Source organism: Bombus terrestris, chromosome 6, assembly GCF_910591885.1.
Source record: "Bombus terrestris chromosome 6, iyBomTerr1.2, whole genome shotgun sequence".
NCBI classification, from domain to species: domain Eukaryota; kingdom Metazoa; phylum Arthropoda; class Insecta; order Hymenoptera; family Apidae; genus Bombus; species Bombus terrestris.
Window position 1 is genome coordinate 3,004,337 of NC_063274.1, and position 26,812 is coordinate 3,031,148.

At 35.5% G+C, this 26,812-nt stretch overlaps 2 protein-coding genes across 5 annotated transcripts in view; one reads left to right on the forward strand and one right to left on the reverse strand.

Annotated features, from left to right (window-relative positions):
* Positions 1 to 23,111, forward strand: part of LOC100645079 (FK506-binding protein 2) — a 112,352-nt gene extending 89,241 nt beyond the window's left edge. The window contains exons 2-4 of one of the 2 annotated variants that reach the window (XM_012309306.3): positions 11,388 to 11,551; positions 19,074 to 19,198; positions 21,305 to 23,111. In XM_012309306.3, coding sequence (XP_012164696.2) covers positions 11,388 to 11,551; positions 19,074 to 19,198; positions 21,305 to 21,493 — 478 coding nt within the window. In that variant the 3' untranslated portion in view covers positions 21,494 to 23,111. The remainder of the gene's footprint in view (positions 1 to 11,387; positions 11,552 to 19,073; positions 19,199 to 21,304) is intronic. The other variant, XM_003395876.4, reaches the window with a different exon arrangement.
* Positions 23,112 to 23,691: 580 nt separating this feature from the next.
* Positions 23,692 to 26,812, reverse strand: part of LOC100648204 (FH1/FH2 domain-containing protein 3) — a 241,593-nt gene continuing 238,472 nt past the window's right edge. For all 3 annotated transcript variants that reach the window (XM_012309303.3, XM_012309302.3, XM_012309301.3), the window contains one exon: positions 23,692 to 25,311. In XM_012309303.3, coding sequence (XP_012164693.2) covers positions 25,238 to 25,311 — 74 coding nt within the window. In that variant the 3' untranslated portion in view covers positions 23,692 to 25,237. The remainder of the gene's footprint in view (positions 25,312 to 26,812) is intronic.

Below are 26,812 nucleotides of genomic sequence, written 5' to 3' on the forward strand. Positions count from 1 at the left end.
TGCAGAACAGCAAATTATAAAAGTCCGCTCAATTAAAATTCCACAGAAAAATAATCAATTTTCCAATTTCCTATTGCCCTCGTCTAGCAACGAGTACCATATCGATCATCAACTGTCAACGCGCAACAAAACTCGAATATAAAGCGCGAATAAACTACTGCAGATATAAAACTAGGAACGAGTTTATCAGAATTATCTGTATGTTTCTCGTAGAAATGCATCTGAAGTTTGTGAGTGGCACGCCGCACCATAAACACCGGTGTACCGTTAGTCTGGTCGATGTCATTTGCAGACTCAAACAGTTCTAATTAAAGGGGGGGGTGAGACAACGAGTTTACAATGAATAAAGAGAGAATTAGGTCGAGCGCATTGACGTTTTTAAAAGCATGACATTCCCATCGTTAACGACGATTCCATTTACCGAGTTGCGTCATATACACCCACGGTAAAGTTGTTTTTACGACATACTTTTCTTTCACTTCGGTTCGTATCAATGCTAGCAGGCGCAACTGAATCGCGACGACGATTCGCGATTCATCGAGAATAATTCGAATACCGCTTCGTAGTTGTTCCTTTTAATACTTCCACGTTTACGGTAACACGTTTCTTCTTTGCGCGAATTAAAGAAAAAAGGATTTTCTGAAATAATAGACGGATATTCACGAAGCTAATTTGAGTTACAATGATTTAATTCGAGTAAAAACATTTTTACACACAGTTTAATGGTCTGATTGTAAAGTAAGATTACGTTAAAGCAAAATTGGAGTAAAATTGGAACGGAATAAATCGAGAACTCCGATAGAAATAAGTTCAGTTTCTTTTGTTATTAAACATTTTATTATATGTATATATTTTAAGCTCTTATATATACTATTAAGTTACTGTTAGGTTACTAAAACCAACCTCTAGTTCAAAACGATGAATCAATCTCTTCTGTATCGTTTCGTAAACTTAGCAAAACTTAAAAGCTTATTTACGCTTAATATAAGTATTTATTACATAAATTATAATTATAATCTATACTTGCAAACGTGTAGCATAATAATAACTTCACTCGCGAAACATAAATACCAATTTATTTCCCTGCATTTAAAGCACAGTTCTAATCCATCATTCCAATTGTTTGCCAACTATTTATATTATTGTTTCCCGCGTAGTCTGTTTAAACTCTCATATATAATTCATATTCATCAACTCATACAACGAATAAAACATTCCAAAGTTACGAAGAATAACTAAAGGTACGGATAAAAATATTTGCTGCTTCTAAGGACTTGAATATTTAATTTCTGATAATAGAGAACATAGTAAGCTACAATTATTTCAGCCACTAGAGCTTCAACATTTTAAAATTCAATCTTTATCTTTATCTTATATTTATGATAAATATTTCGTAATTTCCATATATATTTCAGACTAGTTTCAAGTTCCACCTAGTTTAACTAGTATCTCGTTACACTGCTAATAAAATTTCAAAATATTTTACATAACATACGCGATATGTACATAGAAGATTTCTACGGTAAGCATTTATCTTTTCTTTCCCTGGGCTAATGAACTCTTAAAATTACATTTATTACTCTCCAGCTTAACTGAGATATCCTTTTGACTCGAATAATCCTATCTTATCTTAAAAGCACGTGTCCATTTTCAAGTTACTCCCAGAAATAGTCCATTAGAACGCGTCTAATCTCGACGTATTTATTATTAATATCAATTTGCGTAACCCGTATGACAGGGTCTGATCTCGGTGAAACACGGCATGTCGGGAAAACGGCAGTTTCGAAAGTTTCGCGTGAAAAACATCGAGCGTCTCATAGGACTTGCTTCAGCGAATAGAGGGTTTCGTAAACTGGCAATATCCCGCGTATAGCAGCTGCTAGCGGTGCTTCCATTTGAATATTTAAAGAACGTACCGCGATACGCGGGAAACTTTTCTATCCGCAGGAGCCCATACGCAAAAGGATATTCGAGACGAAGCGAAGGACTTCGTCGAGGGTTGATTCTTGGATATTTTTTTGTCTTTCCTACAGTTAACTGTCCCAGAGCAATTGTTTCTTCTTCTTGCTGGATTTCTTCGTCTCTCGCTTGTTCTTTTTGCTTTTTCCTTCTCTCTGTGACTTCGCATAGCTTGCTTCTTAGTACATCCACCGACAAGAAGGATGTTCATTCGTTGCACGTCAAGATCTTGGACGTGTCTCGCCTTCTTCCATCTTTTCTTGCCTCTTGTACTTCGTCCTTGACTGATGAAACTCGATTCAGTATAATTCTCAAATGCTTAAAGGTAGATAATATCTGTATTTATTAATAGGAGAAAATACGGTCATTGCAATATGCAGTCAATTTGCAATCTGATTTTGGTAAAAAAATGTGGTTCTTCTTATTCATTTTCCATGCACGGATTGATTATTTTAATTAATTGGAAGATTATTTTCCTGAAACGTTCTTTTCAGATTTTGTTGTATATTTTTATTATATCTTGGGATTGACAATTTTAGGCTAGTTTTGCGCTAATGATATTAAAGATACTCGATATGTTAAATATTAATGATCGTTAAAGCACCCCGATTGAACTACATACACGGATTAAATACACATAGATACATTATATCGTAATTCTGATGCACGCGATACCAAATTTGCGTATTCATATCAACACATTTCGAGCAAGATACATAATTTTATTACGTGAATGTTATTTGCACGATAGTGTAGATGGTTTATACAAGTTCCAATTACATTTAATTCGCCGAGTAAATCGACAGAAAAAAGGTTTCTAGCATCGATTGAAACGTTTACGATTTTTCATCGTGGCACACGGATCGTTGTATTTTTCATTTATTCATCCACCAATTGCTATCCTTTATTTTTTCTTCTTTTTCTTTTTTTTTTTTTTAATGGTCGAATCATCATCGTTGTCGCGTGCCAAAGAACAATAAATCTACGTGTGCGTGTTCATATAAAATTCCAATTACTCTTGAAATCTTGCATATCACAGATATGTTGGTCGCCTTTTAATCATGCTACTGTTTTATTAACTCGACCATTCTATCAGTTGTACCAGGTAATCACGCTTTAGTGTATAATTCGATTTTTTTTTATTTGAATGAATTTTGCGATTAATTCTCATTGAGTATTATAAGTAAAAGTGTATAATTCGATTGTATACGCGATGGTATAATTATTATCATTATTAATGAAAGAAATTGTTGGATATATCGTACATTAACGTCGTCGGTGGAATATTTCAGATCTAGAAATCAGATATTTTTTTATTTGTTTCCTTTTTCTTGATATCGGAGATGTAAAATATCTCATGGCAAAGTGAAAAAGATATATAAATTGCTTATTTAAAACTATCATCAGAAACGACATATAAATCGTCGATATGATGAAAAAGAAACGCTAAGAGGATATGAGATTATTGGTCAGTTTACTTCTATCCTGAATAAGTCAGAACATACAGGATAAACGTAATTATCGATATCAATGTCGTTTCTATCTCATATTGAATCGACGGTCGCATCGTCTCGGTTGTCGTGTCTCGAAGTGAGACGCATGCTCGATAAAAAGAAGTCGTAGAAATTAGTTTCGAGATATTTGCTCCTCATTGGAACGTAGTTCTTCGTTTCCGCGATTCCATCGCGGTTTCTCTTTTTCTCCGCCGCCTCATTGTATCCTTCCTTCTCTCTTTCCTCCCGCATTATAACTTTCCCTTTTCTCTGCAGCTCCATTGTCGATCGAACTCTTCTCTTCCGGGCTTCATTATTTTACATTTTTCACCGACCGAGCACCACGTTACAAGAACACGCTCCGTGTGTGTGTCTATGGGTTGTCCATTCTCATGTAGAAATCTCGTATAATTAATTAACTATGTTCTTGTCGCGTTTTAGAGTTTGATTGACCATGATGTGTATACGTATCAGGTTGTCCCAGAAGTTTCTTTCGTTTCATAAGTGAAATAATAGATGCACAACATCTTTTATTTTATATTATTTTATGGATTAAGTATGTTTTGTAATAATAGAATAAAATGGATCAAACGTAATTGAATAAAATGACATAAAATAAAAAATGTTGTGTACTACTCTCTTTAAAAACGAAAGGAACTTTTGGGACAACCTAATATATAATACAATGAGTCTATGGTTGGATTTATTTGATAATTAATAGAATGTGGATGTTTATGCAATTTGATATTTTTATGAATGTTAATTAACACATGAAAATAGATTTATTTCACCTATTAAATATAATAAGAAGGGCTTTATTTTGCACATTTTACGTACCCTTTGCATGTTAACCCTTCTTTGAATTATTTTCGACTCAATCGTCAGTTCTTTTATCGTCAAAAAATTTCCACGCTTTCAGAAAAACATAAAAACATCGTTGTCGGTACGCGTAATTTCTTGTTTGACATGTACTTCATTTGATTTACATATTCTATCGAAGTCTTGTGTAAAACAATAAATAATTTTTTATCTTTTACAATGAAACAATTCACATTGAGATGAAGATTGGACCATAAAGGTACGAAGTAATGATGATGTGAAATTGAGGAATTCTTCGGAATGCTAACAAAAAACGCTTATCAAGTTTCGTCGAACATTCGATAATTCTTTTCTCCAAATGAAAACGCCTTATATTCTTATTTGCCCGTCGGATCGCTGTTGTTTCCAAGCAGTCGTATTAATTCCTATCGGATTAACGAATTCAATCCAAAACCAATTAACTCTACCCAACAGAAATATTGTAAATAGTATAAAAAGATTTCCAGGAATCTCGCTGCGAGGAAACAATTCCAATATTCGAAGTAACGTATACGGACAAAGAAAAAATGCGATTCGGCTATCAGCAGCCGAACAACGTTTCTTTAACACTACACTAACGTTCGCAAATATCCGGATACTTGTTTATTCTGGAAGAGATATACTTAATTTTTCTGTTACTTGAAAAACTCGTTATCTGCTGACCCTTTGGCTTTTGATAAGGACGAAAGAAGAAGGGTTTTATAAACCTACAGAATAAAATCTAATGTTAACACAACCAATGATGTTTAAATAAAAAATTTAGAACAGAAAATTAAAATTTATTAGTTTATATTTATTCTCCTACTTATCTTAGAATTTACTTCTATTTGTGTCATTTTCTTAGGATAAGTATGCTTATGGAAATAAGTCTCTTTTTCATAGGAATATTAATCGTGTACTTAATAATAATAAAAGGTTCTGTATACAATAGTACATATAGTTGATAGTAAAATAAATTATAAAACGAGTCTAACTTTTTCTTCATCGTTACTTCGAATACTTTGATAAAATTCACATATCGATATTAAAAATCGATCGAAGCTTCTCTATATTTATAAAAAGTAATAACGTGCATCGATCCCTAAGGAAACTTTAATTTAAGATCGTTTCGATGTTACTTGAAATACTTTGCTCAGTTTCACGAGCTTCTCCCTGCGACGCGACGTAACAACTCCTTTAAAGCACGGTTAAGTGCGGTTTGAAGTTTCGCGAAATTACTGTGTAAAACGTGGCAGATAACGACAAACGTGACCAACGAAATCGTCTCTTGTCGCGGGGAGTTCAATATGCGATCCGCTGTCACGATAGTAAAAGTCAGTAATTACGGAGAGCACTGTAGTAAACCTGTGGTGGCGGTCTACTCTGGTCGAGAGGTCGTAAAATGTTACTTGTTAATGAAATAATTAAACGGTCGTCGGTACTTGAATCTGTCGCGCCCATTGGCGTCCGGCGATCACTGACCAACTTCCTGTCGTCGAGTAGCGGTAACCGATAACGTGCTTTTGACCAGATTGCTGTTTATTACAGGAACTGGGGAACAAGATTTCAATTACATGGAAGAATTGTTGGGTTGGCACGTAATGATTCCACGAATGGTGACTATCGAATAAGTGGAAAGTAACAACAGTTTTTCGCTCTAGCTTTTGCGAACGGCAACAAATCGAAAGACTCGAAACAGAAACGATCCTTCCAATTTTTGGGAATAAAACATTCGTTACAATTGCTAGGTATCTTGTAATTACGTCGTGGAAGAATGATCTAATGAAATTACGAAGCTGTGAATCTCGTAAGAATGATTGTTTTCGTCGGATATTTGTAGTTAAGTTTAATTTCAAGAATTATGATAGTTCGTTGGTTCGATATCCGTTGCTTGAACAGGAAATCGGAAGTTTCGATAACGCGTTAGTTTTATTATCGACAGACAGGAAGCAAATTATTAATTTTCCATGGAAATCGGCTGCCGATACAAATTTAACACTGTGATCAGTGCATCGCGCTGATAAATAATTACGCGTATTTTGGGAAGCTACGTTTATTATGCATACTCTTTAATGAACCATTGCGCATAGTATTAAATATAATGCATGCCACTCGATTTTCCACAATATAATACGTTCGGCGTGAAATTCGTGCTTCCCTATGACGCAACGTAAAAATTTCTTTTGTTCTCGTTCGTATTATTATCAGTTAATATAGAGACGATATTGAGCGAACAAAACAGTATCAGGAATCAGATTCATTGGAATAATTAAGTATAATAATTATACGGAAATGCGGAAGCTATCGGTAAGATTGGTTCATTGTGAAGGATTTGAATGGTTAGCAAAATCGGGAAAACAATTAAAGCAGCGCGAAATTCGTTAAAAATTACCTAATTAACGTAATAAGGTTTCGCGAATAATGAGAAGTAAATTTAAGAGAGCGCTATTGTGCAATTTTAAATACATTACGTATAATAAATAAATGAATCGCACACGACGTAACTCTAATTATTATCTTACCTGAACTAATCATAATATATTTTTACTTAACATACACATTTGTAGTAAATCGTGTTACTTTGCTTTGTACTTTGCGCTTTCTTAAATAGATGTTTCTCCTGTGTTCATAGCAATGACTGCTACCCTTTACGATCCCTCCGAAATATATCCTTCGCGTGGTTGTATGCATGAGCGTACGCTGTTACGACGTGGATGCGCGAAAGTGCAGGAAACTTGAAATTCCCCACGTGGCACGGTGTAATTACCCTTACGCAACATAATTATCCTCGAAACTTGGGCCACATTATTCTACACGCCCGGCGTCGCGACGCCAAGCGGTAACGAGTTGCGTTAGAAGGATTCCGACTGATTATGTCTCGAGCGCATAATATGTTTGTTCACGCGTAAGAACACCGACGAGATATCGGACGTGGTTGGTTAGTAGAACAAAACTTTCGCGAATAAAATTACACTCCCTAACGAACTTCCGATAAGTTAACCCGCGAACGTTGTTTCGCGAATGACTGGCAATTCGTTCACGTGAAACCTGTATAAAGCCTAATAAGCAGAAAATTTTCGAGGACGTTGATTAATGGTTTCCTTTTTTCTTTCGTGTTAAAGTACACGATTCTGATTTTATGAAAGGAAGGTTGAGATTGCGAAGGTCTTCGTTGTTTCAAGATCATACAGCTATTTCGAAATTATTTGATTTCATTTAGAAGATCAACAATTAATCAATTATATAAATTGCGAAATGGGGAAACGCGGCAAGGTTACAGAGACTATTTTTTTAAATTTATTTTGCAATTTACGGTTATTTATTTAATGTCGACGCGATAAATAACCATTAATTTTTTAAGTAAAGAGATGAAGTTCGGATGTGGGAGGTTTTACAGGAGAGCTTTTGAAAAAAATTATTTTGAACTGTAATAAAATTCATCGAAAACGAAAGGTTCGATTAAAATATGGTTTACATGAATTTATAATTTCCATAAATATTGAGCAATTCAAATTTTGTACGAGTCATGTCGTAATAGAACTTCGTGTAAACCGTAAATGCTCATTACTGTTGATATTTGCTCTTTGAATTATTAATAGCTTCCAGTGGAGCTGGGCTCGCTAATTAACAACGATAGTACTATGCAAATAAAGATAAGAGTGGCAGAATATAATCGTTTTCGAGCATATAAACTTTTAGCTTTTAAATTGACAAATACGTAATCGTAATACGTTCTTGGATTTTATTTTCTGCCTGGAAGTATCGACATAAAGATTATTTCGTTCTACAAAAGAGGACGATAACATATCGAATATTTTAATTTAATAAATACTTGAATATCTTTCCAATCTTTCATTTGTACTTAATTATTTCGCAGTATATTTTATCTGTACAAATTGATCAGTGATATTTTGATATATTTGAAATTTTGCTAAATTCATGCTTGTTCATAAATGAATTGTAGAAACAAAGAAAGAAAAGACAAAGAATTTGTTGGTTCAACTTGTCACATCAAATAACCTATTAATATCTGAACGAAATTGTCTTGGATCTTCTCTCAGAAACTCTATTTTCCTCGTCGCTAAACGGATCTCTCGACGCATAAGACCAACGATCTCGAAGTTCCTTTCATCGAGACATTCTTTTCGTGTCACCTATTTTTTACCAGGAATAAACGCGTGCTATCTATTCTTACCCAGCGACGTGTTCGATATTTTCTTTTTGATGATACCTCGATTCTCCAATAATCAATCATGTTTTGCTGTTTATCTGCTAGAATCGATGTACGTGATTTTATATCTTAGAGATTTTGGAATACCGAGACTATACAATTATTATCGTTATATAATTAAACTGTAATAATTATCTCGCATTGAGCAATTCTGTAAAAAAAATTAATTTAAATTTTTATTGTATTTGAACTGCAATTTTCACAAACGAAGTTTGACGATTGTTATAGAAAAAAGGTGGGATAAAACGCATTTAAAAAGTTCAAAATCGACCGTATCGATTACTAGTGGCGTACTTGTATCGCTTTATACTCCAAAATTTCGCTCAACTTAATTTCTTTTGAAAACTTTCCTACTAACAAGATCAACGGTTCTATATCTTTTGCGATTTAGCTATATCGGTGTTTATAAAACTGCTTTATTTTTCGCAAAATGACGGCGTTTCTCGATAAAATGCAGCCCTTATGACGAGTTTTCGTCACTTGGATAAAAATTTCGAGCTTCAACCTTTTAACGTAAACCAGGATGAATCAGGGAAACCGGAAACGCTGCGATCTTGTAAATCTTATGGATCAGAAAATTCATCCCCTGACAGGATTCAGCAAAGAAGAGAATCAATATCGTTCCAAATCTCGCGCCATTAATTTCGAATCGAAATCCTCGATCTTTACTTGGATTTTCGTTTAATGGAAAACTGTAATGTAAAGCTGGAAGCAAACGAAAATCGAAAAAGAAGCAAACAGCTGACACTTGACGCGATTAGTTTTATTTGAGTTCGAAGAGAGTTTATGGGAGTCGTGTCGATAGTCGAACAACGTTCCGGCTCGATGTAGCTGAAGTTACTGCAGGAACGATAGTTATCGTTAGGATGATCGTAACTTTTCATTGGAAAGCCAAGGTAAATGTGATAATAACGATGATTTGATTGATCGATGAAGATTGAATGCTCGTAATGAGGATAGAGTTTCATTTTAAATTTGTTGAACGAAATTTAAATGTCGTCAGATCGCTGGAACACAGACTGATACAATCGTTAATCCTCGTTTATTCAAGTAATTTATCTACTCGTGGAAATTCCAAGTGTATCATAATTCGATTTATAGATAGAAGGAAAAATTTGTATAAAAATGTCCATTTCTTGATACTTTCACTGAACTTAATTATTATTTATATTCTTTATATGAAGCCATCTTGTTATTTTTACGCCTTCAGTTGTTCTGATATCAACGATAGAGTCATATTTATAATATCGTTAATTTATTAGAAAAGTGACGTAGCTGGGAAAAGTAAAGTTTTCAAAATTATTAGTAGTTTGAAAATTTTTGTTTCTTTTTATAATGTCCTGTAATTTCCTAAAAGCCTGTCTTCTTCCTGGTTAAAACTTCATAAACAACAAGAACAGAAAGTAGAAGAGAATATAAAGCGGAAGAAACGTTGCTGAAGTATTTCTAACATTATACACGCGTGTGTAGACATTCAGCTCGTAGCGACATATCTGCATATCAACGTAGTTCTCTGCTTGAAATTCTTCTCGTGACACAACATAGTTACTCGTTGCACATAGAACTTCATCCGCATTCGTGTGTGCGCGCGACGTCGTTGCAACCCTTCGAGTCAGTGGCAGAGACGCACGTCGAGACGCCTCAAACGAGTCCGAGGACGTGTTCCTCCCTTATGTTCCATCGATTTTTTATACCGAGCTGCATCAACCTACGCATTTCTCTTCCTTCTTTGAAATTTTTTATTTCCACCTTGTTGTATCAATATTCGATCAATTTTTCGATTCTCTGTACATTTTTCTTCGCTATATTTTACGTAGAAATTAATTCAAAGACATTTTTTACGTAAATATCGTACGATCTATGGATATTGGAATTAATCATCACGCACGTTGTTCGCGTATTCGAACGATATTTCACATTCATTCGGATTTATTTCATAAATAATTTGAAATTTGAAAGTAGGCTCTTAACTTCCAATTTTATCGCTATACATAAGCAGTCATGTAGTGAAAATTAATTATCGTGAAATAAGTTGCTCTTTTCTTTTTTCGCTAATAACGCATTTTAATATTAATAGCTTTCGTTTTTTCGCACGTTACAGCATCGTTACCTCGTTTTCCGCACAATCGTTGCGTTGAGTTCCCGTGTTCGTTTCGACGAATTTCTCTCTCCCTCTCATGGTCTCCGCTTTTCTATTCCGCTTTTTCCGCCTTCCTGCGTCAGTCAGCCGATGAACTTGTCAATTTTCGTTGCCGGAACGCGTGAAACGATCGGCTGGCATACGTGAACCCGATTTTACGAGACTGCATCGGATTGCACTTCCACGACGCGATCTCTTTCACGGGAAATATCGATGGTAGACAGGCGTACACCTGCCTCCCGGTATCGAAGACCTTGAAATTCGGCGTAAATTCAGCATATTATGTTACTATGAAAATCTATATCGAATCTCCAGTGAATTTAATCTGAAATAACGATCATTATCTTTAACCACAATCGGACAGGATCGTCATGGGTATCGATTTTTTTTTAAAGAATCGAGAATAATAACGAAGATTTTTAATCTTTCTAGAAGAGAGAAAAAACATGGAATTAAGCCAGTTACTTACTTTTATGAACCTAAATACCACCATATAATGAAAGAAATAAGAGTGAAAAATTTATGACACGTGGAGTTAATGAATATGGCTTTCAAGAAAATGTCATTAATAAGTTTTACGTTAATAAAGCTTACGAAACAAAGATAAACGAGCTGAAAAAGCCCACGTGTTCGATTATGACTTTCGATGAAAAGAATCGTTCACATTCTGTCGTGAACTTTTAACGAAACAATATTTAAAACGTAGCTCGTTTATTGTCTGTTACAGTTTGGACAGAGATCAGCCGTTCACATTCCAGCTGGGAGTTGGCCAAGTTATTAAAGGCTGGGACCAAGGATTGGCGGATATGTGCGTGGGCGAAAAGAGGAAGTTGACCATACCGCCGGAACTCGGATACGGGGAGAAAGGAGCCGGAAACGTAATTCCTGGAGGTAAGATTGTTTCTTCGTCGACGTTCTTACGACGTTCTCTGTGTCTGAAGTTTCTTATCATCTTCGTTCCATCGGATAGAAATTACTTTTCTCGAAGGTCACGATAAACAATCGTTTTAATGGATATTCGATATCTAATATGAGAACTCGCGCACGAATAAAATACATCGCGAGTCTAAATTTCTGGTACAAGTGAAATTAGAAAGATCCTGGGGGCGATGCAAAACGAGTGAAAAATCGGATATAACAAAATTGCGTTGGAAGGTCCATTTTCTAGAAAACCGAATTTGAAAATTTATCAAGTATACGTGAATTCGCCTAGTTCCAGTAATTATAATTTTTATTAGAACAATTCGGAAGCCTGCCAAATACCAAAAATCAAACGTATATTTGTTTCATTTAATATTCGTGTATTAACAACGACTAATAAAAATTGTCAATACGAAAGCACGTAAATTTATATCGATCATCTTCCATGTCATCTGGCGGTAGATAAAATAAAAAGTATCGGGAGCTGGTATTGATTGCATCAATTCTATCGTTCAGCAATTCACGATAAAGGCTTGTCAACGAGAAACAAGGGCGAACATAAAAAGGACGAAATTGCAACGGTTTCACGGCGAGAAGTTGCAGTTTAATGCTAACTCTCCTCAAATTATCCGCTGGTCCTATCGATTCTCGGAGGTAAACGAACGAGACCAACGGACGAATCGATACAAAAGGGGATCGTTAGTAACGAAATCAGACTAAAAAATGCAATTGCACGGAAATCCAATAAAACGTCAACCATTAAATCGAGCACTAGCCATCGCAGTTGACCTGGCTGGATCAACAGCGACGCTCGTTCGCTCATTTTTTTTTTTTCTTCTTTGCGAACGTTCTCGCGTTAGATAAATCGAAAGTTAGCCCCGAATATGCATATACCTTCGATCCTGATCCCATGTTTTATGGAGGGCTTTTATTGGCGAAGAATAGAGTTCACTCGATAATGTCCGGTGGAAAAGGTTTCGATGCGGATAGATCATTTTTTCTGCGCAGTAACTATCTTCGGTGACACTGAGCTCATTATATGGAAAAATATTTCAAAATTTAAATTCGTCGAAGCGATTAGAAAAATTAAAATTTAACTTATAACGGAGAGAAAGTAGAAGAAGGATGAGGAAATGGAAGGAGAAAGAAAAAAGCCAGGGATGAAGTAAGGAAGGAAGCAAGGAAAGGAAGCTATTAGGGTTATTACCGTGGTTCGTGCTCATTCATTAAATCTGTTTTATCATAACTCGATCAAGACTTTAACCCTAAATGGCTTGTACTTCGCCTGAGCTTTTTTTACAAGTTTCTGATTACTAAAATAATTATTAACTTTTTATATTCCATTCACAATGAATATATTTATCAAACCTGTGTCACAATAAAATACATAGATATATTCTATTTGATGATTTGTGGATAAAGATTGCGAAAGAAGGGACGCGAAAAGTCACATTATTTTTTATTCTTTATGGGAAATCAATTTTAAAATTTTATAAGATAATGCAAATATCCTATTATTCTGATATAAAAAGAAGGTGTATACTGAATTTCGACAAAAAATGACAAAGTGAAAATCGTTTATTCCGACTCAAGTGTGAATATATTTTATATGATGAAAAATTTTGTTTGCTTTTTCACGTTTATGCTATATTTTAGATTTCCATAACGAAAATTGAAAGGGTTTCGTAATCGTTCTGGAAACGACGCAGACTCCTCGTTCATTTAGCACGCGAATTTTTCATGGTTTCTCCCAGTCAGACTGTTGTCTGTGGTTCTTTGTTGCGGAAGAACGTGTAATGAGAAGTTACAATGTTCGAGGGCTTTGCAACGCGGGTGGGTTAACTGCGGTTTATGCGTTTTATGGTTAATTAACTTCTTCGCCGGCCAACACGGGTTCACTCGTCTCCTTTGTGAAAAATATTTGCGCAACACGACGTTTACGTTGGCGGCATAGCAGGGCGAGACCGGAATATATGTCCAACCTCTTCATAGTCGCTTCGTTTCAATTTTTCAACGTTTCTCAATATATTCGACGCGATTCAATGAACATTCGATACGATTATCTTCTACGGAAAGGGAAAGCTAATTACTGCAGGTAGACATGGAATAAGTATCGCGATTAGTACTCGCGATTAACCGATTCAAGAAGATCATTATATTTCGAGAAGATTTACGATACTACAGTAATGTTCTCGATATTGTTATACATTACGAGAGGTATTACGAGATGTACTGACTTGATACAAATAATTTCAGGTTTAACGAGGACAAACAGTAGGAATTTTAAAGTACATAAACGATAGATATAAACTGGTGAAGAAGTTGACTAATTTGAACGAGACGTAACGATACCAAAATTTCGAAACGAAACCTTCACTTTTAATAGTCATAGAAAAATATAGAATATCTAATATTTGTTTTATTTATTACAAAAAATATGTCTCGTTCAGATTAGTCAATTTCTTCACCAGTTTAGATCTATCGTTTATGTACATTAAAATTCCTACTGTTTGTTCCCGTTAAACCTGAAATTATTTGTATCAAGTCGGTTTAATTGAATTAATAGCTCGAAACTATCTTTACTAACGAGAATTTGTTGTTTTAATTGATTAGAAATATCCTTTCTTCCAAGCTAAATCGAGGTTTTACTTATTAATAACGATACTCCAATAAGCATCATCTTCTTTGGCACGATTTCAGGTTAATATTTGAACTAAGTTCACCTAAATTCAAACAGTTTGATTCAAATTACTTGACTTGTACAGAGCTCGAATTCAGGCAAGTCGATTAACATGAACGAGACTTTGTGCAATCGCTATTGTAGAACGATAAGATTGTGTCATGTCAGAATCAAGAAAAGGATCTTCATTGGAATATTGATTCAATAACCGAAGCGAGTCTTTTGGATCTCTTCCGGGATCCTCTTAAAAATATGTAGCTGCATTGGAATAATAAACTTAATCATTCTTTTATTAATTGTTCTTGCGTAAATATAAAACGTACTTAACAACAATATAAAAACAAACTTAAATTGCGATAATATCCATCGAGACAACGATCTACAGTGAGATCCGTTATAACGAGACGTGATAAAGTGCACGCGTACCGAGCGAAAATTCAAAGTCGATTTTCTCGAAAACAAAGCCTCAAACGAAAAATTTTTATTCTATATTTTCGACTTCTTTTTTCGCGTAGAATCACCCCCTTTCCCCTTGTACCACCAGTTACCAACCACCCTGTATAATGTATATGATCTAAATATTATGAGAAAAAAATACAGTATCATGAACAATTCTTCACTTTTTATTTTTGAACGGTAATCTAAGATAAAATAAAGAATATATTTTTTGGTCTAATAGCTAGCTTTAAGATTATATACCAAAGAGGGAATAGGTCGGTATATATTGTTCAGTAGACTACCCTAACTGTAACGCCTGAGGTCTTTCATAAATTCACAATTCCATTTTAATCTCCAACCAGGATAATAGCGATTCCTCGTAAATTTGACCACGAGCCAGAGAACAATCCTATCGCAACGATACTCTCTTTTCGCGTTGCGATAAAAATGTTGAACAATTTAAACGGCCAGTCGCGCGCCATTGAACGCGTTTAAGCACAGATTAATTTGAACCGTTCCCTTTTTACCTCCGTTTCTTTTCCCTACAGTACAACAATGGAATGATTAACTTTTCCGTTATTTCGATCTGGTTACCATATAACATTAACTCGTATTTCAGTTTTCCGGGAGGATGAAAGCCGCGAACGAAAATAGTTTGCCCTAGTATTGTTCGGAAGGTAAAAAGAGGTTTCAGATTTCTTGGATTCAGAAAGAAAATCGTTTTCTCCCGGAACGAGGAACGCCGAAGGGCAAAAACGAAAAGGAGGAAGTTGCGTACAAAGAAAAAGAATTTGTCGTCGATGTTGCGGCTACAGAAAATAAAAGGAACTTTTCAAGAGATTACTAGTGTTATATGGAAAATGAGCAAGGTTGTGAAACTATCGTTTCTACGCAAGTGTCTCTTTTGCTGAATTAACGATGGAAAGGTTCGCAGAAAATTACATTCCACGTGGAAATCGTATTAGGTTGTCCGAAAAGTTCCTTTCGTTTTATGAGGAAATTATAGATGTACAGCATTTTTCTTTTTATATTATTTTATTGAATTGTATATGATACACTTTGTTCTATTATTACAAAATAGATACATAATTCAATGAAATAATATAAAACAAAACATGTCGTGCACCTACTAATTCCGTATAAAAGGAAGGAAACTTTTGGAACAAGCCGATATAAAGCGTGGAACAAGCTTTTCGATGAATTTTTATTATTAAGTGGACATAATTAAGTTAAGAAAAATTTGTCCTTGTTATTGCATGGATAGTGAATTAAGAAAAATTTGAATCTCGGATATACGTTTTTATCGCAGGTACTTTACATATTTTAGTCATGGGAGAAGCGATTGTGGGCAATCGATAAATTCTCCTTGAGCTCTAATCCATTATTTCACTAATTCTAACTGATCAATCCGCTCAGTCACTAAATACTAAATTTCCACGGGGCTCACCACTAGACGAGATACATTGTCTGCTGTATTAATTACAACCAGTTTAAGTAGTGAATAATTAAGCGGTATATTTCATTAGGTTACGGTTTAATCACGATAGGACCGTGTATAATTAATACGAAATATGCGCTGATGCAGGCGAGTGTACTGCGTGCTGGGTGTTCGTTGAATTTCGTGGGAATTCGCCGCATAACAGATCATATCGTTATCGGTGAAATTACATTACCATTCAGGACATTACATATTTATATTTATACTTGTTTAAACGCGTTTATTGTCAAAAATCGTTCACGTTTATTTTTACAATATTTAGTTTATCTCTGGTACTGCAAACACGTACAGCTGAAATAAATTTACTCCTCAAACTACTGGCTCTTGTAGTTATAAATCTTGTTAACTAATCAGTAGACTGCCGGTGTTTATGCATATTCATATTTTTACCAACGATAAAAAATGAAAGCTAACTAGCGATTCGTTTCACCTATGAAATATTAGAACGTATGCTTTACTTTGCGTATCTGATACATTTTTTCGTATTATGTTCATTCTGTAAATTTTTACACCTCTAAATTTCTCATAAATGCAGGGGCATGCACAGGCTACTAATTACAAATTATCCTTAGCTATGATCTTATTATACATACAAGTGTTATAACGTGGTAATGAGTAATCGTACCACTTTGTCAATTTCAGGACGTTGTATTATAACACGGACAGATTTGTCGTTCTTATCGCCGACACGGTTCGCTCGGGTCAACGGTGGTTGCGTAAGAATCGTCAAGACGAAATTGATCGGTCGTGTCGTTCTACTCTGGGAATTAAGTGCACGCCACTGTTAACGAGCTCATTTTCCTTTTCTAATATCGGTTTTATTACATGATCGCGTTACAACAGACGATCTCGTAAACGGAAACGTTCATAAGACGTTTCATAACCGATAGTTATTTATTGAGATATAACGATTAAACGGTCGGAGAGCGGAATTTCTTATTTAATAAAAATGCTGTACATCGTAAATAGCTTAATCTGTTAGTGGAATGGTGAACATTTTGTCACGTTGATAATATAGCGTTATGACTCGACTGGGGATGTTTATGTATTTGTGGAAAATTTGAACAAAAATTGTACAGGATGTACGTCCTATAGATATTAGGTCGTCCGAAAAGTTTCTTTCGTTTTATAAGAAAATAATGGATGCACGACATTTTCCGTATTATATTATTTTATCGAATTACGTATAATCCACTTTGTTCTAACAAAATAGAGATCACAACGTTCAAGATTAGGTTTTATGTTTGTATAAAGATGCGTCGTAAAAGACGTGTCTGTAAAAGAAAGACACTTTTCGGACAACCTAATATTTGGATACTTAAAGAAAATCAGGTCAATTTGGAAAGCCATTAGTATTTTATTGAAAGCTTCATGTTGATCTTGTTTAGTCCTAAAAGTTACGAAGAATCCACAACATATTCTACGTTATAAAACGAATCTTACAAATAGTAAAATTGAATGCTTTTCTGGTATATATATGTATCTTTCTCGTTGTTCCAACTAATTTTGGTATCTGTATTATTAGGCGTTCTATTGTTAATGTTATTATATATATATCAGTCATTTGAAGTTCGATTACCTTTGCCTATTTCGGCTTATTCGTGAATAATACTTCTCATTCGACATAAGATCCCAACCCACTTCTGAATTTGGCTTCAATCTTCGTTTGAACGAAATTAGTACTACACGTCAAAGGTAAGGTATTCGTTATACATCATCCGGGGAAAAGAGACACGAGACAGATTTTTCATCCACGTGGAAGCGTATAGATTGTGGACGAACAAATAATAGAAAATCCACGGCAATCGTCTTTCGTCAGTATTGACAGAGACGTATTGGATTTTTATTGGGTTTCGGTCAATCAATGCGGTCAAGGTATGTCGGTGATTCCACGGGATCAGTGAAATATAATGGAAGATCAAGGCGACTGATTTGGAGAAATCTCATTCCTCTTTTTCATCTTCTACTTTTATCGTCTTTCATTTCTATCTTGGTTTTAAACGTCAAGAACGTTTAAACGATATTAGCCAAAAAATTCGGTATCACGAATGAGAATTTGGTCGATAGTTTCCGGTGTCGTCGAAACGGATGCTACCGTCTGCCAACGAGGCGTTTGCAAGTCTGAGTGGAAACCTCTTGGAACGTGTTCGACAACGAGGGCTGTTACTCTAGCAGTATCGTGAAATATTTTATTAGCAGGTCTGCGCTCTATAGGCTGGAGGAAAGGGACTCTCTGAGTGCAGTGTCGTATCGAAGGGAATTTAGAGGCTCCAGTCTCGGAAAATAGTCGAAGTCCCGGTTTTATTTAAGAGCAACTGTTTAACGTTGTGGAGCAGTTCCTACGTTTTGTTTGTCCTGTTGTAAATTGAAACAATTTGTGTATTTGAGAACAAAATGGTTAAAGGGTTAATAATAGAAACGAATCAAGCAAAACGAAAGAAATTGAAATAATTAAAGGTTGATATTAAATTAGAGGAAATGAAACGTTTCCCGGCTATTAAATTTTGTCATATCGTCGATTAGTATCGATCACGTGAAAAAGGAAGAAGTTTGCTACAAATTACATATATTCGATGTTACGGAGATTTCTAGTAAAAAATGTGAGAACTTCGTTATTGATCGTCATAAATAATCAGAATGTTTAGATGATTTTCTCGTGCGAATATAAAATCGACCATTTACTGTATTCATTCAATCGGTGAAGACGATAACGTGTTATTTAGAAAGGAATCGACATGTTTTTTTTTTTTTTTAATGTGTTTAGGGTGTGTTTGCTTTGGAGTTCCACTAAAAAGGAGAATGAAATTGCATGATAAAATTTCAATTGAAAGATCACATAACATGTCTTTAACGAAATCATTAATTTCTGACTGCAGGTGCTACTTTGCTATTCGAAGTTGAACTGATCAATATCAGCGACTCTCCACCAACCGCAAACGTGTTCAAAGAGATCGACAGCGACCATGACAACCAATTGTCCCGCGAGGAGGTGAGAGCAATGGCAAGATCTCTTTCATTTTTTTCTAAGGGTTATTCATGGTGATGGCTTTAATAAAAATAGAATAAAATATTTAACAAATCTACTAAAACGATAAATACAATTTATAGATTAACTTCTTAATACTCAAGCTCGTATTTCACGTGGGCTATGTAATTGATATAGTTTTACCACTGATTTGTTAGTTCTATTCGTTAAAGCAAGCAACGTGCATATAATATCTTGAGATAGTAAATCTAAACTTTAGATTCTTCTCACTTTCCAATTATTAGACTGCAAATGTTTCTGTAAATTCATATTTTTTAGATCCAGCTAAAAGCTCAAATGATGTTTAAGGAGAGATTCCTTTCACTCACTAAATACTGAAATATTACATTCTTTTCGTGCTCGTAATTCGCGATAGTTAATCTATAACTAATATAATATATATAATACTAATATAATACCGAATACTTCTCATACTTGTTTTAATTCTTGCACCATGGATCCTGTGTAATACGGAATTCGTATAATACGAAACGCATCTCGAGTTGTAGAGGATCCTACTAGATCAATAATGCGATGGTCGAGGATTAACGAATCCTATTCGAAATATGCTGGAACAATTTGGATGGAAAAAATAGTTTCGACGATTCCACTCGTCTCATAAAATTTGTATGGATCAAAGGCCAATCACCGGCATCGCTTGCTGCTAGCTTTATCTCTGGTGTGCAAGTGCAAAGGATTAACATGTGCGCATTGTATCGAGGGAAAGGGATGTAAAGCTCGTAACGTTATATTCTTTTTTTTTTTGTCCTACTGTTTTCAACGTGTAACAAACGTGAGCGACTAATCCTTTGCTACCTTTTTTTCGTATTTTATTCCCTTGCGTATATAGATACGTTTTAATCATTTAAAAATATTGTGCGGCTGACAACTTTTTAGCCGTGGATATATTGCGTCAAAGTACATTTAAAAACATAGTTCCGAGCATTTTTCATCCCTTTTGGCTTATTGCAGAAGAAAAGAGTTTTTAAATAAATAAAAACACGCTCGCGCACCGAATTTATATGCTTACCCTGTTTAAGACAGCTTGAAATGCACTGTTATAAAGCTTCAAATTGTATTTTATGTAGAGAAATGTTGGAGCGAATAAATCCCTTTGACGACTGATAAATTCTCCTCTTTCCATTTATTCCTTTGAATTATTTTCGGTACGTATTGAAATCATTAAATAATGATAGAAAATAATAGCGAAAAATTTGGATATAAATTTTTAAATGACTTAATTAATAGTAATCAGTGCATTTCGAAGCTATATTTAATTGCTTAACGTGTTTCGTATCACGGCAAACAAAAATTCAATCTTCTAAGAAAAAATCTAACTTCGACACAAGAAACTCGATATACATGCTTCTTTCTAATTGAATATGCTAATTTATCTTTATTTCATTTATTAACTCAACATCCGCTGAAAACGCTTAGCTTCTTTTTGACATAACTCGTTAATAGAAAATTGGAAATTGAGAAATTAAGACGTGACGAATCAAATTTTACATCCTTCCTAGAAGAACTTAGAATTCAATACGCTGTCAATTCACATTCCATATTACCAATTAAAATTAAATCCATTCTCTTGAATGTTCCAAATATATTGATTATTATTACGTTTAATTGAAATACTACCTTTTAATAACCAAGTAATATAAAACTCATGAAATCGATAAAAATAGACTCATCTACCTTATATAACAAATACACTGAAAAAAAGAAACAAAATTTTGGATTCTATGCATATATATGTGAAATATTATGTCGTACGAATTATTCAGAAGCCATATCGGTCACATCCAAAATAGGAGAGTAAAGAAACCTAATAGCGTTACAAGTATATAAACAACATTTTTTTACTTTACCTTGGACGTTATTAAAATCACATCAACTTGTGAAGCTTATAAAAAATGGGATTGATCGTTTTGATTTCTGAGTGATTGACACGTATGTAATTTGAAAAAGAACTTCGCACGATCGTTTCTCTTTACTAACATCGCAAAAGCAAAAGAAAACTAATTGAAAGGAGTCTAATTGACTGCGCTACCGCTCGATACTAACGTGTTTGTTTGTGTACAGGTGAGCGAGTATCTGAGGAAACAAATGATCGAGGCGGAGCAGGGCGGAGCCGGCGACAACGAGGAGATGAAGAAGATGCTGGTTGACCACGACAAGCTGGTCGAGGAGATCTTTCAGCACGAGGACAAGGACAAGAACGGCTTCATCTCCCACGACGAGTTCAGTGGGCCGAAGCACGATGAGCTCTGAAGTCTTCGTGTCGCGTCGCCGCGTCTCCGAGCACCGCGTCGCCGACGGCGTCGTGTCTCGCGCCACCACGTGTTCACATCCGCGCGGAATCGTCTCGTCGAGTCTTGTCCGATCCGCGAGGAATACCTCTGAACACGGAACCCTTCGCAGCCGTGTCATATCGATCGATTGATCGATCGTTTGTCCCGTGGACTGTGTTGAAACATGAACATCCGCTTTTTCGACGCGTCTGCTGCGCGGTGCACACGAATCTTTCAAGCTTGAGAAAGAAAAAAAAAAAGAGAAGCGCGGATCTCTTCTTCGCTAGGGAATTTCTCTCGTGAAAGGAGGACAGTGGCCAGTCGTCGATCGAAGGAACGAAGGAAGCGTCTGAAAACTCCGTATCCATAGGAACTCCATAGAGGGACTCGACCGAGAAATTGACCGAAAGAGTATCAAAAGTGCAAAGGCAGTTCAGTTCGTCTTGCTAAGATTCCTCTTCTTGTCCAAGCAAGAAACTCGAAGATTACGAGTCTGTACGAGCTTGTTCGAGTAATTGGAAGGATTGCGAGAATTAATCGCAAAGCCAGGCTTAGAATGTCGCACATTCTTTCTACACGAACGAAATCAAGTTTCAAGAGAATCGGTGGAGAGAAAGGAGGAAGAACTACCTCTTGCGATGTGTCGACTATGTCATCGAATGTTCTTGTATTTTCGGGACGTTTATCCCTCTGTCGATGAACACGTTTTCTAAGAAAAGACGAAATAATCTGTTAACGCAATAATAACGCGGGAATAAAAGAATGGAAAAGAGACGAAGAAATAAGACAGAAGAGAAAAGGACGAGCGTGTTGAGGATGTTTTCAGGATGGTCTGACGCATTTTTCATCGGAGATATACAGCTTTCAGGGACACGTTCCAACTATATAAACCGGGAATTTACGTTTCCGAGAGTGATAACTCGCGAGTGGCGTAAAGACATGACTGGTCGAGCGATCGAAAACCTGGCACGAAGCGAGGCTGTTCTAACGTAATATAATTATACAAATATAGATAGAAAGAAACGAAGGGAAAGAACGGCTGGGAGTGAGAGAAAGAGAAGAAGGGTGATATAATGTGAAAGAGACAGAGAAAGTGTTTTTTCTACACGACTATAGATGTTAGCGTATTAATTAAGCGCATCGATGTAACGGTGCTAAAAATCACACGCGAAAACGTTCTGTCCCTCTCTCAAAAAGCTTCTTCCTTTTTGTCCACCCCCGCCCCTAACTGCATTTTATGCCGTATCACACACGACACACATTTAATTGTACACACATACACACAGTTACCCCCGTTTTCACCAGCATCAAGCCCCGCCGGCATTCTCAGCCACGAATTTCACGCGAGAAACGTATCCAAGACTGGTGGAGAGGAACTCGATAGAGTAGAAGCCGCGAGATAACCTCGAGGATGTTACGTGGTGGAGATGAGTGGCGGTCGCAAAGCAACGCGATCTTTTTTCTCCCATGATCGACGATCTATCACTATTACACTTTTAACTGATACGTTTTTATTACTGCATTATATTGTATATTGTTAAAGTTGGACGAAGGTTAATAATAAATCGTGCGTCTCGAGCACAGTTTGTTATATAAAAGAATTTGTTTGATTCGTATACCGCACCAACCTTTCCCTTTTTCTACACGGTATATCTCAGGGATAAAGGGATCGTCATTCGATTCTGAATTGTGTCTTACCTCGTGCGAAGGATCGAATGAAATTATTCCTTTTTTTTTTCGTTTCGACAAATTCGTAAATTCTTTATTACGAACGTTATGATAATACAGAAAATTTTCGTTGGTACGTGCTCGAAGGTATCATGGAACTGTTCTGAAATTATTTTTATTTCGTCCGCTTTTGAAGGTAAATAAGGATAAGTAAGATACAAGTCAAATAAGGATAAATAAAGAATATAAGAACACCGAAGCAGAATTATTTTTAACTTGCATGTTTTGGAGACTGAGGCTATACTATGATGAAACGTTACATAAACATTGATCTTTTTTGTTGGAAATAAAATACAAATTAAAGCGAAGTACTCGAGAATTAATTAACTTGATCCAAACCGTTGTATATCATTTATGATCGAATCCTATGCTACATTAATCGAGGGTCAATTTCGTAGATTGGATGGAAGGATAGGAACAATAATGGGGAACACGAAATAAACAAAACCATTCATTATTGCTGCTCTCAATTTTATTTCAAGAATTATTTCCGCAGAAAATTACAGTAATAACGCATGCGCAACATCACGCAGCGCGATAATAAGGTGATGATTAAATTAATTAAGTTTCTCCTCTCGCCGTACAAATCACACCGTTTACAAATTTTCGCCGTCTAGGTATTCGAAATTCACTACCTACGATATCGGCAGAAATAAAATCGCTATTCACGTTCATAAACTCTCGTGTTCGTTTCCTAGTTTCTTCCTTCGTCGACAGAAAAAAAAAGAGAAAAAGAAATACGTACGAAAGATACGGTTTCGTATCATCGAATGGTTCATTGAATTTCGTTCGAAACTTTTCTTAAACCTGAAGAGAGAACTCAAAGTTTTTCATCGACGAATCAAAAGTGTCGTTTGAGGCGTGTACGTTTCGATAAGATTGTCCGATTTTTCATCGCTGTCGTTCGAACTTTCAAGTGTTTGCTCGAATGCAGAAACATCTCAGCGGGTATTTCAATAATCTTCTCGTTCCATGTTGCAAAAGCGAATTGCTTCGAGAAATGCTTTCTCCTCTTCGCGTACGGGCATTTATTCGCGAGAAACTGTCACCGCGGAAGATGCATTTGAAAACTTCTCTCTCCATTTTTTTTCCTTCTTTCATGCCGTTTTTTTTCCGCGCAAAGAAGATGGAGAGGATATAAGTTTCAAAAGTCGTGGTATTCGTTCGCGATGCGAAACGCTGACCCGTAAGCTCGTCGCTTCGTCGCCTACAAGCCAGCAGTCGTACCAAACGAGATGTGAGCCGTCTGACTGATCATCCCGATCCGTTTCTCTTTCGTTGTGCTACACAATCGGTCATTTTTAGCGACTGCGAAGAGTTGAGTGCATAAAATATTTCTCGATATGTGTGCATCTTCTTAAGGAAAATTCTTAAAAAATATACACGACGAAAATTAAATGATTTACCACTTAACGCATATGCACGTATCAACTTGTGAACCGACTGAATCTTTCACCATTCGTACAATCAAAAATCTATTAAATTGATAAAACTGGACCGATTCAATTAATTAGAAAATACCTCTTAGTATCAAAATTGCGAAATTCAACTCTGATCGTCTGTAACTATAAAGGTTTAGGCCAATACGGTTTATTCCATTACGGCATTTGATCGTATTTGGAAAAGTACGAACGACAGTTGAAGCGATAAGATCGAAAAATAGAATGGAAGGCCTCGAGTTTCGTCTTCACCGACGAATTTAATAAAAACGATAGCTTTCTGCCAACGTACAGAAAGTTCGATAGAAATATATATATATAAGCGTGTATATATATCTATATATGTATATGTATATATAATTCTTTTAACATATAACCTTGGTGTATGCGATTTCCATAGAGAGAGGCTTTTTGTTTCATCGTGTTCGTTGGTTGCGCCTCCGTGAAATCGCAATGTTCTGGTCGTGTGATCAACGTCCGACCGAAGTTTCGATGATCGTGTTACTATCCCTCGTTTCTTCTCGTGGACGAGCTACAGGTTTCGAGTTTTATCACAGTCAGTAGCCCTTGATGTAGGTGGCGATGTGTTTCTTCTCCTCTTCCGAGAGGCCGTTCTTCAGCGTTCTACGCACTGTGAATTATAAACGATTGATATTTGTCTACATCGAAGTAGTATTGTTAGAAATAAGTTTGACATATGCAGGTAATTTTAAACATTAGAACATTTCGTGTAACTTTCTATTATACATAGATACGTTGACAGGAGTAACTAAGAAATGATTTCAATTTTTAGATTTTATTCTAATAAATGTACATTCTTATTATCAATATCATTATTCTTATATACTCGAATAGTATTTATAGAGGAAAAGTATTTTAATCTTACTTTACACGTAATGTTCGTCAATTTAAAGCATTCAAACCATAATGCTGTACAAGACACGTAAAATATCATTCCAAATAATCGTTCCAAAATAGTTTTGCATGCGGTAAAACCAAAGGAAATGTAATAATTAAGCTAACATTTCACGCCATTATTTACACCATGGGTCAAAGGCATTCCAGATCGCCGAGGTTCCTATCTCGTGGGTTTGGCTGAAGTACCTCGCATGACACAAGCGTTTAATGGAAGAAATGAATGGTTATTAACTATACCTACGTGTATTTGATAATCACGATCCATACCATAGTGTGTGCTAGTGCTACAACTAGGAAGTATTATTATAATATTAGATATTTAATCGTTTCGTACAATAATTGATCAAGCGAAAATTGATTCATGGTGTTAGTGTGAGTGACATTTGTTATTAACGCGACGCGAACCCGCAGTTAACGGAATGAAAATGAACAGCTCGCACTTGCATATATAATTATGAATGCTGGTTAATGTATTTAGAAAATTATGACGCGCGTTCGCCACCTATGAATCGAATGATTTTCAAATTCAAAGCTGACGATTGTTATTATCGAGATATCGCTCGAAGTATTTAATATTTTATCAAAGAAACACGATTTCATGAAGTATTCCAAATGTAGGTATTCTCTGAATTTGGAAAATTAATTTCCTACTAAATATATTATAATGAATTTGACGTTAATTTAAATCGTTGAAATTATACGAAAGGTTTCTTTTGATTTCGTGTGCACAAAACATTTTAATAATTTTGTCATAATCAAAATTGTCATTTCAAATATTCATACCAAGAGCATTGGAATTATTATCGACATTTTCAAGTTTATTCTACTAATGAACATTCGAAGAGAATTTGACGCGATGCCTATGTATTTGCTTTACGATTAAAGACGTACCTGTATAATTCCATGGAAGTATTATTTTTCTAAAATTTTGTAAAAAATTTCCAACGAAGCTTATACTGAAAAAGTAATCACTTCCTGAGTATAACCAATTTGATTGATCAACAGTAGCTGCTTTCACTTCTTCTATTCTCAATGCATTCCAAACACGAAATCTGAAATTCGTTTGGGGAAGTCGATCGATTCTATCCACGATGGCACGATGAAATAACATAGGAACTGATCGAATAAAGAAACGAAAGGTAACCATGCAACTATCGATAAGCATCTAGACAAACGCATTGCGTAACTAGAATTAGGAAAATCGAATTTACTGC